This window comes from Mastigoproctus giganteus, chromosome 1 (assembly GCF_048544385.1).
Source record: "Mastigoproctus giganteus isolate SK-2022 chromosome 1, ASM4854438v1, whole genome shotgun sequence".
Taxonomy (NCBI): Eukaryota; Metazoa; Arthropoda; class Arachnida; order Uropygi; family Thelyphonidae; genus Mastigoproctus; species Mastigoproctus giganteus.
Window position 1 is genome coordinate 101,183,651 of NC_143575.1, and position 20,508 is coordinate 101,204,158.

The 20,508-nt window shown below is 37.4% G+C and overlaps 1 protein-coding gene across 1 annotated transcript in view; it reads left to right on the forward strand.

Moving 5' to 3' along the window:
- Nucleotides 1-20,508, forward strand: part of LOC150091060 (oxidoreductase NAD-binding domain-containing protein 1-like) — a 117,631-nt gene that overhangs the window by 47,973 nt on the left and 49,150 nt on the right. Inside the window, exon 3 of the mRNA XM_090381493.1 lies at nt 7,510-7,616. Within this exon, the coding sequence (XP_090237619.1) occupies nt 7,510-7,616 (107 nt within the window). The remainder of the gene's footprint in view (nt 1-7,509; nt 7,617-20,508) is intronic.

Consider the following 20,508-nt stretch of genomic DNA (forward strand, 5'->3'; position numbering starts at 1 on the left):
ATATTCCATGGCAGGGCGGATTTGCGATTTATACAGAGTAAGCAGCTGTATGGAAGAAAAGTAACGCCGAGAGCGAAAGAGAAAACCAAGTTTTTTTGATGCAGAAGAAGCAATATTTGCAATGTGCTTGTGCCAAGAGAGATTAGAAGTCAGGGTAATCACCAAAAGAGATATATCATTTTGCCTAGAAATCGGAGTGTCACCAAAGATAAACATAGGAGCAGAAGAATCCTTTTGCGAGATATAAGACAAGACTGAGTTTTAGAAGGGTTGAAATCAATTAAGTTGTCTTTGCCCCACTGGAGAATTACCTGAAGATCAGCATTTAAGGAATTGGTAGCAGATTTTCGAGAAGTTGAAGCTGATTGAGCAGGACAAGGTTTCTCAAAATAGAAAGTGGAATGCAATGTGCTATCATCGGCAAAACTATCGATAGGATTTCCAGTCAATGGAAGAAGGTCATTAATATACAAGAGGGAAAGAACTGAACTTTGGGGGACATCGGCATTAGTGGAGAAGTTAGAAGAGAGAGAGCCATCTACCATCACCCTCAGTGAGCGATCAGAGAGAAAACAGGATAACCAATTACTAAAAACAGTTGGCAAACCATAAGATGGAAGCTTGTTTAGAAGACCTTTATGCAAAACACGATCAAAAGCCTTTGAGATGTCAAGAGCAACTACTTGTGTTTCACCGAACCTTTCCATTGAATTAGTCCATAAATGGGTAACATAAGCCAGAATATCACCAGTGGATCGACACTGACGGAATCCATACTGGTGATCGTTGATCAGACGGAAGGTTTCTAGGCGGTTAATTGATTTCTCCATTACTTTAGAAAGAGTAGAAGTAATTGCAATGGGACGATAATTGGATGGGAGGGATTTGTCACCCTTTTTAGGAACTGGCTGGATATGAGAAAATTTCCAAGTAGAAGGAAAAACACCTTTGGAATAAGAAAGTGAAAAAAGGCGGCAAAGAATAGGAGTAAGTTCAGGAGCACAGGTTTTGAGAACAAGTGGAAAAATACCATCGGGACCTGGAGCTTTCTTAGCATCAAGATTCGTCAAAATCCTTCTGACATCCTTTTGATGGAAGACCACAGGAGGCATTGAATGGAGCGTGTTGGGAATGGTAGGAGGTGTTTTACCAAGATCATTAATACATGAGGTGGAAGAAAAATGGGATGCTAGCAGGTCAGCTTTATCCTTGGCTGAAGTGACAACAGAACCATCTAGTTTGGACAGAGGTGGGAGCAGAGATGGGCAAAAGTTGCGGCAAGAGACCAGAATGCTCGGCTACCATTAGGGCAAGAAGCAAGTTTTCTACTCTTAGCCTGTTCAAACTATAGTTTGGACTGATTAATAACTGCTTTACAATTGCGGCAAGCTTTGGTGTAGACAGAAAATGAAACTGAAGAATTAGGAACAAGCCAATTTTGATATGCAACATTCTTCTTAGCACATTTATTGGAAAACCAAGGTGTAGATAAAGGATGAGGTTTTAAAGTGGAGTGTGGGATAGAGGATTCCATTCCTGCAAGAATAATTTCACTGACACAATCTGAGCAAATGTTGACATCAGAAGTTTTGAAACAGTAATCTGACCAAGGAAAAGAAGAAAAGAAGTCTCGCCAGTCATCCCATTTTGCATTCTTGTAATGCCAAACAACACGAGGTTGGGAATAGCCATGAGATAAAGGTTCCATTGGAGAAGAGACAATCACCAAGTTGTGATCTGAAGTACCTAAAGGACCTCTCACTTCGACCATGTAATTAGAAGGGTTGTTTGTGAGAAGAAGATCAAGCATATTGGCTGTATGATTAGGATTGTCTGGTATTCTTGTAGGTAAATGAACAATCTGTGCAAGGTCATTAGTAATTATAAAAGCCTCAGCATCTCGACCAGCTGGGTCAGTGTGACTAGAAAACGGAAGCCAGCTGGAGTTGTGAACATTAAAATCACCAAGGAAAATTACCTCACTGTTAGGAAAGTTGGACTGGAGAAAGTCAAGTTGCAAAGAGAGGAAGTCAAAGAGGTCCAAGTGATTAGTGGAGTTGGGAGAACGGTGCAGACAACAGATGAATTTGTCATAATGAGGTAGAGAGATTTTAAGCCAGAGAAGATCAAAGACAGGAGATTCCAAATTGCCGAGTCTCTGACAGGGAATATCAGAACGGACATATGCACAAGTACCACCTTTGAGGCAAAAAGGAATCATACAGCGAATAATTTGAGCATCTGAGATGAGCAGTATTTGAATCAACCGATAACTGAGATTCTGTCAGAAAAAGTACGTGCGGTTTGGCAGACTGCAAGTGGAAATGGACATCGTTGAGATTATAATTGAGACCACGTATATTTGTGAAATGAATTAGGAAGTGCTTGGGAGGTTTAGATCTTTTTGCAGATAAGCTTGCTCTATTAGTTTGACAATTAATGGTGTATTCAATAGTAAGAAAAAGTGGGTTGGACATGCTGCATGAAGTAATGAAATTTTTGGAAATGGCGTACACGTGGTAAGAATATACCCAGATTCTTGACATAACGTGGCCTTGACAATGCTCCCCGCATTTAGATCTTTTTGCAGATAAGCTTGCTCTATTAGTTTGACAATTCATGGTGTATTCAATAGTAAGAAAAAGTGGGTGGGACATACTGTGTGGTACTACACTTAAGGTGGTAGAATATGAAAAAGACCTGGGAGTAATTGTGTGCCAGGACAGGTCATGGGGTTTTGTCAATGATATATAGGAATTTTGCTAGCAGGGAAAAGGAGGTGATTGTCCCTCTGTATAAGGCAATGGTCAGGCCACGCCTTGAGTACTGCATACAGATCTGGAGGTCTCATTTTAGGAAGGATGTAGATTTGCTTGAACGTGTACAGAGAAGGGCAACAAGATTGGTGAGGGGAATGAAGGGATCCTCCTACCAAGAGAGGCTTAAGTTTTGCAAATTGCAGTGGCTGGAGACTAGGCACCTGCATGGTCATCAATTGAGGTGTATAAGGCCTTGAATGGGTTGAGCTTGCTGAATTCTGATGGGATCCTTCCACTTGTTCAGATTATGAACCTAAGGGGACATAAATTCAAATTAAGAAAAGACAGATGTAGAATAGATGTGCGGAAATTTGCCTTTAGCCAGCGGGTGGTTAATTGCTGGAACAAACTGCCATCTGTCGTGGAAGTTGATAGGTTAAATAAATTTAAGGAGGAACTGGACAGGCATTTGGACGGAATGGTGTGATATATTTTTTTTTTTTTTGGCTGATGCTGCATAAGCTCATACACTTCCTTTCTTGCATCACATGCTACTACTACTAATGTATAAATTAAAAATTAATTAGAAAATAAACAATGAAGTAAAGGTTATACGTACAAAATTATTATTTTAATACGTATAAATTATATAACAAAGAAGAATACAATAATATCACCGTATAAAACTAAATAATGTTTATTCTTGATTTTTCTTATTGAAAAATCGTTACCAATTTCAGAAATATTGAAACTGGAAACTATCTTTTTCAATACTAATGAGACTCAAATTTGTTAACTAACCTTCCTTGCATCATTGTTGATCTTAAATAGTTCTTTATCATTTTTAATTTGGAAAAAGCACGCCTTTGCCAAATTAAACACTACAGCAGTGGCTTGTGGTCATTTCCACAGGTAGAAGTCTCATAACTTAGCTTGTCTTATATAGCAAAGGGCAAGAATGAGCTACACTGTCTTCCTAAGTGGATTAGCTCCTCCTTGAAATTCCATTCATAAATGAATAAACTAATAGAATAAATGAATGAGTCCTGCATGATTTCCTAGAAAGGCAACAGTGTGAACAGTGTTTATGGAAATTTTTTGACCAAGAAAGTACAGCTGTGTAAAAACAAGCTGGAGTCCACCTGGACCTTGTGTGATTATTGGAGGGTTAATTTCTATAGTAAATTTTAGTAGACAAGCATTCTGCACACATCAAAAAAAGTTTAGTAACCTGTTAGTATTCAGAAAAATATGACATATTTAAAATTTTCTTCACATGTGTATGTAAGCTTCAGGTTTTCAGATGTCCCTTTAACGTTGATGGCTGGGTACAGTGCACTCCTGGCACACTCAGGATGGCCTGCTCCTGGGATTGTACACAAGTTAGCAAGAGTTTTTACTAGGGATGCACTGATAATCAAATTACCCATTACCAATTAATTGGTAATCAGCCGATAAGCTAAAGCTGTTGATCTGCAACCATATTCTTTGGTGTCAGACATTTGATTTCAAAAATTATTAAAGAAGATCTGTCCCAATTACTACATCGCAAGCAAAAAGTATTTTACTGAAAATATTATACCAGATATATTTCAAAAGTTCAAAAAAAAAAAAATTCAATTATCTCTTGAAAAAGTCAAGTACATTTCTTTAACAACAGATATTTGGACAGCTAGTGCAAACAATTCCCCTTTTCTCACACTCAAAAAAGGAGAAACAATTCCCCTTTCTTGAGTGTGACCTGGGGTAATTGTGCAGTCAGATATAAAGTTTTCTGAGCAATGCAGACAGGCTGCCAGAGCAGCTCATGGCATCTTGTCAACGATATAAAAGAATTTTGCTAGCAGGAATAAGGAGATGATTATCCCTTTATATAAGGCAATGGTCAGGCCACACCTTGAGTACTGCATAAGGTGTTTTTTTTTTTTGTAGTTGTTGGTGCATAGGCTTCTATGGCCATAATGCACCTCCCAAGGTTTTTGCAGTACTTTTGATCCAAGCCCGAGGCGGGAGTCGAACCCGCAACCTTTGGGTTACCAGGCAGGCACTTTACCCACCTGGCTCTGCATAAGGTCTGGAGACGTCATTTTAGGAAGGATGTAGAGCTGCTGGGACAAGTACAGAGAAGGGCAATGAGATTGGTAAGGAGAACAAAAGATTGTTCTTACCAAATAAGGCTTAAGTTCTGCAAATTGCAGCATCTGGAGACTAGGCACCTGCAAGGTGATCTCATCGAGGTGTATAAGGCCATGAATGGTTTCAGCAGGCTCATTGCTGATGCCATACTTCTGCTTGCTCAGTTCAAGAACCTGAGTGGGCATATATTCAAATTGAGGAAAGACAGTTGTAGAATAGATTTATAGATTTTGTTATTACAAAATCATTCAGCACCCTGTTACAATTTGATAACCTTATGGCATTTTCAAACCTTAATAACTCCTCATGTGTGAATAACTGAGAACAAAGTGGAGGAGAAATTGTTGAAGTTAAACATAAGAAAGGCACCTCGGGTGGATGGGATCTATCCAGTTATATTAAAGGAAGGCGGCAAATGAAGTAAGCAAACCCTTAGCCATAATTATGAGAGCATCCTTAGACTCAGGGGTGGTCCCCATGAACTGGAGATGTGCAAATGTGTCCCCCATTTCACAAAGGGGGATTGAACGGTGACGAGTAATTACAGACCAGTTAGTTTAACTCCTGATCCGGGTAAAATAATGGAGTCACTGGTTAAAGATGCATTTCAGGATATCTAGACAAGACTGCAGCAATAATTCAGACACAGCATGGGTTTGTTAAGGGAAAGTCTTGTCTGACAAATTTGATTGGTTATTATGATGTGGTTACGAAGGAACTGGATGCAAAAAATAATTTTGATATCATATACTTGGATTTTAGGAATGCTTTTGACACTGTTGCACATGGAAGACTACTGTACAAATTGGAGCTGTTTGTTGTTTGTTATTTTGGTTTTTAGGAGCATTAACAACTAAGGCCATATTGCTCCGGGATATGCGGTGGTCATTCCCTGACCTTTCCGCATCCTCCGTATTTGGTGGTGACGGGCTCGAACCCCGGTCTAATCAAGAAGCGTGTGCTACGCACTGCTGCTCCTTCCCACCTGGCTACGGAGGCGCCCACAAATTGGAGCAGAATGGTATTAAGGGTAAGTTGCTACAATGGATAAAAGGATGGTTAAGTGGGAGAAGGCAGAGGGTGGTAATCAATGGGTGCTTCTCTTCATGGACTAATGTTATTAGTGGAGTCCCACAAGCTTCGGTGTTGGGTCCACTGTTGTTTTGTGTACTGTTTTTATCAATGATATTGATGAAGGTATATCAGGTTTAGTATTGAAGTTTTCAGATGATACAAAGGTTGGCAGGGTTGTTATTGACAGTAATGGCAGTGTGTTACTGCAACAGGATCTAGAAAATTTGGGCAGATGGGCTGAGAAGTGGCAACTGAAGTTTATCATTGAAAAATACAAAGTACTGCATAGGGACAGAAGTAACCCTAGAGAAACATACCAACTGTGTGGTTCTACACTTAAGGTGGTAGAAAATGAAAAAGACCTGGGAGTAATTGTGCAGTCAGATATGAAGTTTTCTGAGCAATGCAGACAGGCTGCCAGGGCAGGTCATGGGGTGATGTCAATAATATACAGGAATTTTGCTAGCAGGGAAAAGGAGGTGATTGTCCCTCTGTATAAGGCAATGGTCAGGCTACGCCTTGAGTACTGCATGCAGGTCTGGAGGTCTCATTTTAGGAAGGATGTAGATTTGTTTGAGTGTGTACAGAGAAGAGCAACAAGATTGGTGAGGGGAATGAAGGGATCTGCTTACCAGGAGAGGCTTAAGTTCTGCAAATTGCAGCAGCTGGAGACTAGGCACCTGCAAGGTGATCTGATTGAGGTGTATAAGGCCTTGAATGGGTTGAGCACGCTGAATTCTGATGCGATTCTTCCACTTGTTCAGATTACGAACCCAAGGGGGCATAAATTGAAATTGAGGAAGGACAGATGTGGAATAGATGTGTGGAAATTGCCTTTAGCTAGCAGGTGGTTAATTGCTGGAACAAACTTTCATCTGTCGCTGTGGAAGTTGATAGGTTAAATAAATTGAAGGAAGAAATGGACAAACATTTAGAGGGGATTGTTTTGTAATTTTTTTTTTGGGTGATGCTGCATAAGCTCATACACTTGCTTTCTTGCATCACATGCCACTCCTACTACTACTAGATGTGCAGAAGTTTGCCTTTAGCCAGCGGGTAGTTGATTGCTGTCACAGACTTCCATATGTTGTTGTGGAAGTTGATAGCTTAAATAAATTTAAGGCTGAACTAGACAAACATTTGGGTGAAATGGGAAGGTTGTTTTTTTTTTTTTGACTGATGCTGTATAAGCTTGCTTTCTTGCATCATATGCCTCAACTGATGCTAATACTAATATAAAGGAATTTAATCCCTGTGAACATCAAGGTCCTGCTGTATAACAACAATATTGATGTATACAACATTAAGTAAAATACTCCATCCCATTTATAGAATATGGGAAAACAGAAATAACAAATACCTCCAAAATAGAATAAAACAAAGTCTTAATTACAGCATAAAACAAAGTCTTAATTTCGTAGATGAAACCAGTATATTAACATTTTACTGAGTAAAAGTATTTTTGAGAATGATTTTTGAGTACAGTTGTCATGTGTTGTGTGTGCATAATTCATTTGAATATGTTTTCCTGAATAAACAGAAAATATACAAGGCCATTGTGCAGGAGATAAATGATCCATCTACAAGCATAAGGCTTCTCAGGCTTCGATTAGAAGACCCTGACTTTACATTCAAAGCAGGACAATGGTATGTGCTGGTAAGTTTTGCATGATTGTTATTTTTTATTATTTATATTAATGTTATTGTGCTCTCCCTTACTTAATTTTCTGATAGTTGTGACAAAAATTTAGTTTCCCATGTTTTATTTTTCTCATAAGTCTGAGGATATTGAAGTTCCATACGTATACTGAAGTTAGTGATAAATGCATGTCTGCAAGTGGTGTTTGGCCCAGGAGAAAATCCTAGGCCATAGAGCAGGGTTTCAAGAATTTGAGTCAGTTTGACAGTCATAAGAATTTTTATATAGCATATATAACATACATTTATATAACATAGTATATAACATTCTTATCAAAACTAAAGAACTGAAATGGACGTGAGCAGGACACAGCTCGAAGACAATGATGGCAAATGGACTAAGAAAATAGCAGAATGGTACCAAAGAGGAGCTAAAAAAAACTTGGAAGACAATGGAGATGGAAGGACGAAATTCAAGAGTTTGTTGTAAATGGATGGCCATTGCACAAACAGTAGGAACTGGAAAGTTGCTGGAGAGGCCTTCATCCTGCAGTGAATTGAAAAAGGTTGACGATGATGATATAAGAATTTTTAACCATTTGTTATTCCCAAGGTCAGTGATGAATTCAAGGAGCATCTGAATTGTTCAGTACTGTAAATATAGGATTATCCTATTAAAATGAACCATGTTTGCAAAAAAAATTTTGTTGAAAACAAATAGAGAATTTAATTAAAGCAGTTGCAGAAATGCTAGAACAGGGGTGGGGAACCTTTTTACATTGGAAGCATGCTGAGAATTAAATATATACAAAAAAAATTAAATTTTTGTAGACATATTTACAATTTTCATTACAACCTGTTATTGTATGAGAAATTTAAACAGAAAAATTAGCAAAGACATTTATTTGTTTAGCAAAGATGATAACAAAACTAAAAATGGACAAATTTAGACAACAAACCATTTAATGACTTTTTTTGTAAATGCTTAATGCCAGATAGTAGTCTGATATTTGGTTCCAACATCATTGAGTGTAGTTTTAATTGGTCCTCCAAGTGAATATCCGTCATCTTATAACTCAAGCTTGTGTTTATTTGTCATATATGAAAATGTTAATTCACAACAGCAGGTTGTGCCAAAACAAGATAGCATTCGACAAGCATGTTGACGCTGACGTGGGTGTTCAGCAGCATTTTTTCATATTTAAAATTTGATGCAAAAAATCCTTTTTTGCATCAAATAGAGACTTCAGAATATTATCTTCTGAGAGTTCAATTAATTCCATCTTTAAGTCATCAGGTGCTTTGGAGACATCAATCAGGTGTGATTGAAAAGCTGGTTTCAGTGTGAGATGTTTCTCAAAATCAGCAAACCTTTCATTGTATTCTTCAATCAGGGAGTCTAGAACAGCTATGATTTCTTTCATGTTGAATTTCCTTAATGATTTGTCTGTGTCCTGTTCATTAATTACTTTTGCCAGTTCAGGAAAGTGTTCAGCAGAAGGTTCCAGTTGGTTAAGCAAGATTTTGAAAAAGGTCAGCTTTTTCTGAAATGCCTGTATTTTAAGCCACATATCATATTCAGATTTGGTTTTACCTTGCAAAAAAATATTCAGATCATTTTGCTTTGACAAACAAAAATGCAATATATCTGCAGAATTCGACTTTTGACATTTCACACTGTTGATTCAGTCTCTCAAAAAAAGTTTGTGATTTGTTTTTGCAAAGATAAAAGTTTGACAAGTATTTTTCCTTGGGACAACCAGTGCACTTTAAAATGACATGACAGGTCCAAGCTGAAGGTTTCATCAAGCTGTTAATAGGAGAGACTGCTACTACAGGGATGGGATACACTTAAGTAGAAAGGGTGCAAGAATATTTGCTGATGCTATCAAGGCAGTGTTAGGTGGGTTGGAAAACTACTAGCTTGGGGGGGGGGGATACAAGGACTAATAGATTAACAGTGGCACTGGCTGAGGTGAAAGTGATTCTTGCACTGCTTCTATTCGAATGAGCAGCAGCCTGGAAAAAAAGATGCAGGATATTTCAGAGACTGCTGGGAATCATTGTGGTACAAGTAAACACATGTGTTAGGGTAGCTAAGAATAGGAACAGGTGCATGTATACTTGCATATACACCAATGCTAGGAGTTTGGTAAATAAATTCCAAGGTATTGCTCAAAACATCAGACAGATATTGTTGGAATATCAGAGACATGGTGTCACACAGATATAAGGAATGCAGAACTGGAATTTAGGGAGTACAATGTGTACAGGAAGGATAGGGAGGGAGGAGGGGTTATGCTATTAGTTAAGAAAAACATAAAATCCAAGGAAGTGAAGCCAGTCGACATCGCTGGACAGTGCAGTGTCGAGTCAGTTTGGTGTGACATAAGCATTAGGAGATCAAAATTGAGAGTAGGAGTGTTATAGGCCTAATGACTCTGAGGAGTATAATAAACAACTGTACAGAGAAATAGTCGGCCAGTAAATCAGAGAGTCTTATAATGGGGGAATTTTAATTTCCCAGTTATTAACTGGAATTTGTGGGTTGGTCACTCGCACATTAGCAAGGCTTTTGTGGATTTATTGGATGATTGCTATCTACATCAGCATGTTCAGGAGGCAACTAGAGGGAGTAATACTCTTGATCTGATTATCAGTAGTGATTCTTCATGCATTAAGAATCTGAAGATAAAGGAACCACTAGGTGGCAGTGATCACAGTGTGCTGAAGTGGGATTTACTCAAAGAGGTAACTACCATTAGGGGTAAAGGGAAGGGTTTTTGCTTTCGTAAAGGCAACTACGATAGTCTGAGATAGTATTTAAATTCTATACGGTGGGACCAACTGATGACGTTACCAACAGCAAATTCAAAATGGGAAGTATCCAAAGAATTTATTTTGCAAGCTACTGGGCTTTACATACCAACTAGGAAATATTGTTCAAGGTTTAGACATAAATGGATGTCAGATGAACTAATGAGACATATGGCAGAGAAGAAAAATGCATGGGATACATATAAATTAATGGGTGACATAGAAGCCTCTGATAGATATAAGCTGGTCTGTAACCAAGTCACAAAGGAGATTAGGCAGGCAAAGGCAGATTATAAGAAATCTTTGGCAAAGGATGCAAAGAAAAACAGCAAAGAGTTCTTTACCTATGTAAATTCTAGAAGGAAAGGGATGAATCAGATTGGTCCACTGGATATTGATGGTTCAACTGTTGATATTCCTGCTCAGGTGGCTAACAAACTAAATGAGTATTTTGCATCTACATTCACACACGCGAGGAGTTATTCAGGGAGGGGAATGCCAGAGGTGAAGTGAACTCTGGCAGTGAGCTAGATGATTTTGTAATAACTGAGAGGAAAGTGGAGGAGAAATTGTTGAAGATAAACATAAAAAATGCACCTGGGGTGGATGGGATCTATCCAGTTATATTAAAGGAGGCAGCAAAGGAAGTAAGCAAACCCTTAGCTATAATTATGAGAGCTTCTTTGGAGTCAGGGGAAGTACCCATGAATTGGAGATGTGCAAATGTGACCCCATTTCACAAAGGAGGATCAAAGGCTGACACAAGTAATTATAACTTCTTCTTATAACTTCCTGTGAGTTTAATTTCTGCTCCAGGAAAATTAATGGAGGCACTGGTTAAAGAAGCACTGCAGGATCATCTAGACAAGACATGGTTTTGTTGAGGGGAACTCTTGCCTGACCATTTTGATTGGATACTATGATGTGGTCACAAAAGAACTGGATGCAGGGAACAACTTCAATATCATATATTTGGATCTTAGAAAGACTTTTGATACTGTTGCACATGAAAGACTGCTGAACAAATTGGAGCAGTGTGGCATTGGTGGCAAATTGCTGCTATGGATAAAGGGATGGTTGAGTGGGAGAACACAGAGTGGTAATCAATGGACACTGCTCATTGTGGGCCAATGTTATTAGTGGAGTCCCTCAGGGTTCAGTGTTGGGTCTATTGTTGTTTTCTGTATTTATAAATGATATTGATGATCGTATATCAAGCTTAATGTCCAAGTTTGCAGACAATATGAAGGTTGACAGGGCTGTTAATGACACTAATTACAGTATGCTGCTGTAACAGGATCTGCAGCATGCCCATCTGCTGAAAAGTTCAGCAGATGGGCTGAGAGGTGGCAAATGAAGTTTAACGTTGACAAATGTAAAGTACTACATATGGGAAGCAGTAACCTCAGAGTAATGTATCAACTCTGTGGTACTATACTGTGGTAGAGAACGAAAAGGACCTGGGGTAATTGTGCAGGTAGATATGAAGTTTTCTGGGCAGTGCAGATGGTCTGCAAGAGTAGCTCATGGAGTCCTGTCAATGATATACAGGAATTTTTCTAGAAGGGATAAGGAGGTGATATCCCCTTGTATAAGGCAATGGTCAGGCTACACCTTGAGTACTGTATACAGGTCTGGAGGCCTCATTTTAAGAAGGATGTACAGCTGTTGGAACGAGTACAGAGAAGAGCAACAAGATTAGTGAATGGAACAAAGGGCTGCTCTTACGAAGAAAGGCTTAAGTTTTGCAAATTACAGTGTCTGCAGACTAGGCACCTACGAGGTGATCTGATTGAGGTGCATAAAGCCTTGAATGGTTTGAGCATGCTCAGTGCTGATGGGATTCTTCCTCTTTCTCAGAATAATCACCTGAAAGGGCATAAATTCAAATTGAAGAAATACAGACGTAGGATATATGTGCGGAAGTTTGCCTTTAGTTGGTTGGTTTGCCCTCAGTGGATAGTTGGTTGGTGGAACAGACTTCTATCCTTTGTTGGGGAAGTTGATAGCCTAAATAAATTTAAGGCTGAGCTGGACAGGTATTTGGAACGAACGGAGGGGTGAAATGGGAGAGTTTTTTTTTTTTTTTTTGGCTGATGCTGCATAAGCTTGCTTTCTTGCATCATATGCCTCTGCTAATGCTAAAGCTGACGCATGTTCTGAAATTGGTGGTGATGTGATGTATTTTCTCGAATGTAGTGTACATTACCTACAATTTTATTTAATGTTTCACTTAAAGTGGTAGATTTGGCACACAGATTCTGCTGATGAAGAATACAGTGAAAGGAAATCAAAGTGTCTGGATCTGGCAATTCTTTCTGTAGTAGTAGCAGTGGCATGTGATGCAAGAAAGCAAGTCTATGAGCTTATGCAGCATCAGCCAAAAAAAAAAAAAAAAAAAAATCACACCATTCCCTCCAAATGCCTGTCCAGTTCCGCCTTAAATTTATTTAACCTATCAACTTTCACGACAGATGGAAGTTTGTTCCAGCAATTAACCACCTGCTGGCTAAAGGCAAATTTCTGCACATCTATTCTACATCTGTCTTTTCTTAATTTGAATTTATGCCCCCTTAGGTTCGTAATCTGAATAAGTGGAAGGATTCCATCAGAATTCAGCGTGCTCAATCCATTCAAGACCTTATACACCTCAATCAGATCACCTTGCAGGTGCCTAGTCTCCAGCTGCTGCAATTTGCAGAACTTAAGCCTCTCTTGGTAAGAGGATCCCTTCATTTCCCTCACCAATCTTGTTGCCCTTCTCTGTACATGCTCAAGCAAATCTACATCCTTCCTAAAATGAGGCCTCCAGACCTGTACACAGTACTCAAGGTTTGGCCTGACCATTGCCTTATACAGCGGGACAATCACCTCCTTTTCCCTGCTAGCAAAATTCTTATATATCATTGACAAAACTCCATGACCTGCCCTTTCAGCCTGTCTGCATTGCTCCGAAAACTTCATATCTGTCTGCACCATTACTCCCAGGTCTTTTTCATTTTCTACCATCTTAAGTGTAGTACCACACAGTTAGTACCTTTCTCTGGGGTTACTTCTACCCATCTGTCCAAATTATCTAGATCCTGTTGTAGTAGCACATTGCCATTACTGTCATTAACAACCCTGCCAACCTTTGTATCATCTGCAAACTTCGACACTAAACCTGATATACCTTCATCAATATCATTGATAAATATACAAAACAACAGAGGACCCAACACCGAACCCTGTGGGACTCCACTAATAATATTAGTCCACGAAGAGCAGCACCCATTAATTACCACCTTCTGTCTTCTCCCACCCATCCATCCTTTTATCCATTGTAGCAACTTACTCTTAATACCATTCTGCTCCAATTTGTACAATAGTCTTCCATGCACAACAGTGTCAAAAGCTTTTCTGAAATCCAAATATATGATATCAAAATAATTTTTAGCATCCAGTTCCTTTGTAACCACCTCATAATATCCTATCAAATTTGTCAGACAAGACTTTCCCTTAACAAACCCATGCTGTGTCTGAATTATTGCTGCGATTATTGTCTAGATGATCCTGCAATGCATCTTTAACCAGCGACTCCATTATTTTATCCGGAACAGAAGTTAAACTAACTGGTCTGTAATTACTCGTGACCCTTCGATCCCCCTTTGTGAATTGGGGATACATTTGCACATCTCCAGTCCGTGGGGACCTCCCCTGAGTCCAAGGATGCTCTCATAATTATGGTTAAGGGTTTGCTTAGTTCCTTTGCTGCCTCCTTTAATATAACTGGATAGATCCCATCCACCCCAGATGCCTTTCTTATGTTTAACTTCAACAATTTCTCCTCCACTTTGCTCTCAGTTATTACAAGATCATTAAGCACTCTGCTACAATTTGATAACCTTCTGCCATTTAGTAACGCAACAAATCCTTCATGTTTTCCTCTCATGGAAGGTGTGCCATCTGTGCATACACTTACTAAATTACATAAATTCAGTTTCGCTTCACGGCATTTTTCTTTGAAATTGGTGAAGATGTCAATTCTACTTTTCCTGCAGTAAGGGTACCCAAAGTCAGTAATCCCTCATGGCAATGAAAATCTGCAATTATAACACATAAAAAATAACACATGTGCTGAGTCAGTAATGTTAGTGGATTCATCCAAGATGATCGAATAATAAATGGCTTTGCTTTGGCATATTGCATGAAATTGTTCTGTTATATTATGGGCTAATTCATGCTGCTGATCAGTTATCGTCCTCCCTGAAAGAGTTAGTTGTTTGTACTTCATAACCTTAGCTGAATATAAACATCCTAAAACTTCAATAATGCATACTTTTATGATTTCCATATTTCTAAATAGCTTACCTCTTCTTCAAAGTGCTACTTTGTGTTGCTTCAGTGATGTTATCCCTTGTCCTGACAGTTTTGAATACTTGTTGCTGCTGCTTTCCATCTTTCATTTTCTTTAGTGCAGTCTTTCGAGTTCCTCCTTCTAGTGTAGCACATTTGTTGTCCTTATGAGTTGCATAATGCTGATATTCATTGTATTTCTTGACTGTTGCCAATATGGTCGCAGAGCAAACACATCATTTTATTGTTTAATGCAACAATGCAATACTGCAATTCCCATTCTTCATTGAATACTCTCTTTTCTTCCTTTAATGCTCTTTTCTTATTTCTTGACATAATCAAGTAACCAGTAAAAATTAAAAATGAAATACACATATTGATTGAAGATTCAGTTTTAAAGCAAACACTGGAAACCGATGGCACTGGGGAGAATGACCGGAATGTCAACTGATACTTACAGCAGTCAGCAAGATGAGTCATCACTAATAAGAAAGGTAATGTTGCCAAATGAAGTTCAGTTTCAAGTGGAAGTAATGCCATATCATCTACATGGGGAAACAATAATATTCTGTAAAAATTAGTGAATTAGAATAAATGCTTTATTTTGTATTTACTTTAATATATATAATTCATTATTATTTTCCTTAACTAGAAAAGGCAATGTATACATTTTATTTAATGCATACATTTTATTTAACATGTTACAGTTCTTTCTTAAGAAGCTCTCAGGCCTGTGATGCAAATCACTGGGTGGTTTGCCACTTACTGAGTTGCCACTGACAAGCCTCTCACTAATTACACAATTATCGATATTAATAATTTTACCTCTTCACTTTGTTTTGTCCTCTATCAATCTATCCAATGTTTTTATGCCTTTTGCTAATGTACAGCATAAATGTACACTAATTTATATAAGGAGAATAACGATAAATAAAACTTTACCTTAAAAATATTTTGAGTTTGGTGTTATGTCATGAAATAAATTTCGTATTTTGCATTTGAGAGAAATAGACAAAAGTCTGCAACTGGTACCCAAAAGGCTGCAGGTTTCCACCCCCCACCCCCCCAACTTAGATCAAATAGGGCAGAAAATGTTAAAAAATCCATGAAAGAAAAGAGGATGATCCAAGGTCTGGTCATACAAAGCAATCAATTCTGAAACAATTTCCATTGTTGAAGAAAAAATTTTAGAAAACAAGAATTAGTGTTTGAACTTTAAAAATTTAAAAAATACTTATTACCCATGGAAGCATTTTAACAATAATGCATGAGCATTTGTAAATGTCCAAAGTTTGTGCATGATGGATTTTGAGAAACAGTTCTATTAATGAGAAACATCAGAGTTTGGAATAGTCAAAGAGAATTTAAAATTAGTTACTTGCTAACCCAAATTGATTTTCATCCCATTTGGTGATGAAACTTGGTTACATTTTTGTAATCGTGAGTCCAAATTAGAAAGTATGTAGTGGAACAACAAGGGATCTCCAACTCCGAAAAAATTTTGAACACAATCATCAGCTGGAAAAGTATTGGCCTCAATTTTCTGGGATGCAAAAGGATCTTTGCAATTTGGGAAAGAAGATGAGGAAAGTTGGTTATTGGGTTTTGCTTCTCTATGCACAATGCCTGGGTTGCACAGACTGAAATTCATGAAAGTGGATTTGAACAGTTAACACCCCGCTAACAGTTCAGATCTGGCTCTGAATGATTATTATTTGTTCAGGAACTTCAAGTCTCATCTTTGTCGAACTCATTTTAAAGATAAATAGCTAAAACCAGCTGTGAAAAGGTTTGATGCCCAACCTGAGGAATTTTTTTTGAAGGATTAAGCTCTTTGCAGATTAAATACAATAAGTGTGTTGAATTTCGGAATGAATACATTGAAAAATAAAAAATTGTACCTATGTGTTTTATATTCCATTTATACTCAGAACTTTTTTCGCCATCCCTTATAAATGGATAAATTATTGTAAATTTTGGGTTCTAAATTAAACTTGTAAATATGCCCTTCATAACTGTCACTATAAATGACCAAAAGTATTTGGAAACCCCTCCATGAATACTTTGTATTGGGCAAGAATTCCTCCCCACATGTGTATTGGCTTAGAAATAACAGTATAGATCTTGTGGGTCTGCCTATGTAGCAGCAGTATGTTAGAAGCCAGTATGGATTGCAAGTTAAGACGTTCAAGGTGATGGCATCCCAAACCTTCATTGCAAGTAATTGCAACCTGTGTGAACCTCCCAAACTTTCATTCTGGTGAATGTTATTCAGAAGCAGAAGACTAGGTGTAGATACCTCAACAAAAAATACAAAACTGAAATAATTTACTTTGTGTGAATTATTGACTTAGATTCAGATCACTTGCAGTCCAGATGCTGACTGCAGTCTGATAATCAGTGATCCGTGATACATAGTGATTTTATACTTGATGGTTTTGTGTTTTTGACTAATATTTACATTTTTCCTGGATGTATTTTGGACTCATTTTGCAAATCTTTGAAAGTTTACATTTTTCTAGAGGTGTATTTTGGACTTGTTTTGTAACTCTCTGAAGATTACTGCATTTGTTATACAGTAATGAGTATAAAACAGAATTATTGTGCTCAATGTGTTCTACATTGTATTTCACTATTTAGAGGAATAAGAGAAATTTACCTCAATATGGTCCATAGAACACTTCAGTACGGCACTCTCCAGAATTTAAATGGATATAAAATTACATCAAATGAATTCTCACACCCATAGAAACACCAATGATTCGACGCACCCAGAATCAAAGACTAAAGCTCCCTCAACCCAACCCCAAAATACATCAAACCACAAACACACAACTATATGAGTGAAAGATGTTATGTCCCTTAATAAAATCAAATGAAGAATGATTACGATAATGAAATAAAATAAAATTGTTTTAGAGAAAATTTAAAAAACAAGTTTCCTTCCTAAAGCAGACAGGGCTTTTCGACAATGAGTTTTGATCACAAGATAGAAATAATGCGGAGTGTGTCAAAATATTAAATAAAGAGATTATTTTATGTCCACACATGCACTAGGACATAAAGTAATCTCTTTATTTAATAAACAATAAAAATAAAATAAAATAAATATTAATTTACATTACTGTATAACTATTTAGAGGAATAAGTGAAATTTACCCCGATATGGTTGTAGAACACTTCAGTACGAAACTCACCAGAATTGAAATGGAAATAAAACTATCTTATTTTATTTCATTATTGTAATCATTCTTCATTTGATTTTATTAAGGGACATAATGTCTTCTTTCACCTATAGTTGCGTGTGTGTGGTTTGATGTATTTTGGGGTCGGGTTGGGGAGCCTTAGTCTTCGATTCCAGGTGTGTCGAATCATTGTTGTTCTATGGGTGTGAGAATTCTTTTGATGTAATTTTATATCCATTTAAATTCTGGTGAGTGTTGTACTGAAGTGTTCTACAGACCACATTGAGATAATTTCTCTTATTCCTCTAAATTGTTATACAGTAATGTAAATTAATATTTATTTTATTTGCTTTTTATTATGCCTTATAAATGATCAATAAATGCTGAAAGTGAATGTGTATGTACACCTGGTTCCCTCACCTTTTTCTTTTCTTGTTTTGTTTTTTATTGTATTGTTGGCCTTATCATTTTTATGTTGTGTAAATGGAAAATAAAATTTATTGTATTTTTTTTGCATAAATTTATCCAAATGCTCTGCTTTCAGGAACATATTCCCTGCAGTGGTGAGGAATTTTTATAGTTACAAAACTAGTGGCGTCTGAGCCTCAGATTTTCCTTTGAATTATACTTGGTTATACCAATTTGTGTGGACCTCTGAACTTTAGCCAATCTTGAGTACACATCTGACAAAGAGACATCAGAGTCTGAGCTCTTTACTTATGATGATTTGAATGACATCGTTAGAGATCTGTCCCTCTCCACAGATAAAGTTGAATTTCTTGCCTCAAGACTAAAGCAGAAATATTTGGTTAGGAAGAATATTTAGTGTCTCACTGCCTTGGCCTGCTCTGCTATTGTCATGATGTCAATGGCATTTTGTGGATTTTTGTCACAGGTACACATTATGTTTGAATGGTGCTTCTTCATCAACTCCTCACAGCAAAGTTTGAAAGAAGTGCTCATATATAATGGGAACTTAAAGGCATTCATCCCCATTGCCCACTCTGTTTACCTAAAGGAGACATACCATTGTTAAGACACTACCAAAGCAAAATAACCCCACATTCATCGATGGAATACCTCTGGTGACACAAGGAGCATTAAAATATTGTTTCTTCTTATGCAACCACCATTCTACTACAAACCATTGCATCAGATGTGACTGGCCGCAAAGAAGCACATATGAGCCAAGAGTGAATAGTGTATGGTGTGTTCCTTCCTTTAGTCTCCGAGTTCCCAACCTGTGGGTCGCGACCCCCAAGGGGGTCGCAAAGTGTTTTCTGGGGGATCACTGCAATTATTTTAGTTGCAATTATTTTTATAGGAAATTTCACCACGAAGGTTTTCAACACTTATTTATTTCAATATGGCTACACTGCAATATTCTACTAGTGGTTGTAACATTGATTTTTGATAAATGAAAGGAAGTGATTTAAGGTTCACTGCAGTGGATACTTAAAAAATATTAAAAGCCCGCCGTGTTCATACATATTAAATATTTTATATTATTTTAATTATTTGCTATGGCAGGCCTTTAATATTTTTTCAAATTTTCACTGCAGCAGACCTTGATTCACTCCCTAAAAATAAAATATACAAATGCAGTGTTATCATTAGAATAAAATTCTGTGTTACAAATAGTAAACTGAAAAAAATATTCACCATGATGTAAAATTCAATATCAAAATTCATTTTTAATCAGTGTCTCGATGTTTGAATAACAGACTGTTGAATACGGACCATCGAATAAAGGTGAGTTGCTCTCTTAACGCAGTTGAAGATCACCCCATATATTTTGCTTATACTACCATTGCAATGATGTAATTCAATAATGTCCATGATGGGCCGGATGCAGGATGTGCATATGCAAACTAGTGCGAACTTAGTTCGCCAGTAGTCAACAACCTTTAGTTGGCGCCATGATAGAAACCAGCCACTCACTGTCGAACGTGGGTTAGCTACTCCTTGCACTTTCTAAAATCTAAAGAGGTCAGTAGGTCATTTTTTCACGAAAAAGAATTAATTTTTATTTATATTTTCAGAAATCCATACCCATGGAGAAAAAATGTAAATATTACTAGAAGACTATCTAAAATTTGGCTTTACCACCTTGATCAACAATGGTGTAGAGAAGCCACAATGTGTTTTGTGCACTGTTGTTCTCAGTGCTGAATCTATGAAACCTTCAAAACTGAACCGTCACTTAGAGACAAGGCATTCAGAATATACTAAAAAGTACAAACATCACATTAAATATTAGGTTAGAATTATATTCTGAAAAATCTATTTTTAATGTATTTTCTTTACCCTATTAAAAATGCCTTTTTATGCAAATGTGGCAGGGGTAGCAGGTTGCTTGCCTGTTATAAAAGGGGTCGTGACTCGACAAAGGTTTTTTGTGGCCACATAGATTCATACTACAGTCAACTCAAACATGTGTGCAACTATAGTTCTGTGATAAGTGATGTTTATGATTAATGGCATAAAAGTAAAGTATTGTATGCTAGAAAGCATGTATTAATGAGTTTTGTTTATATACTTTACATATTGTATCATTTGTACTC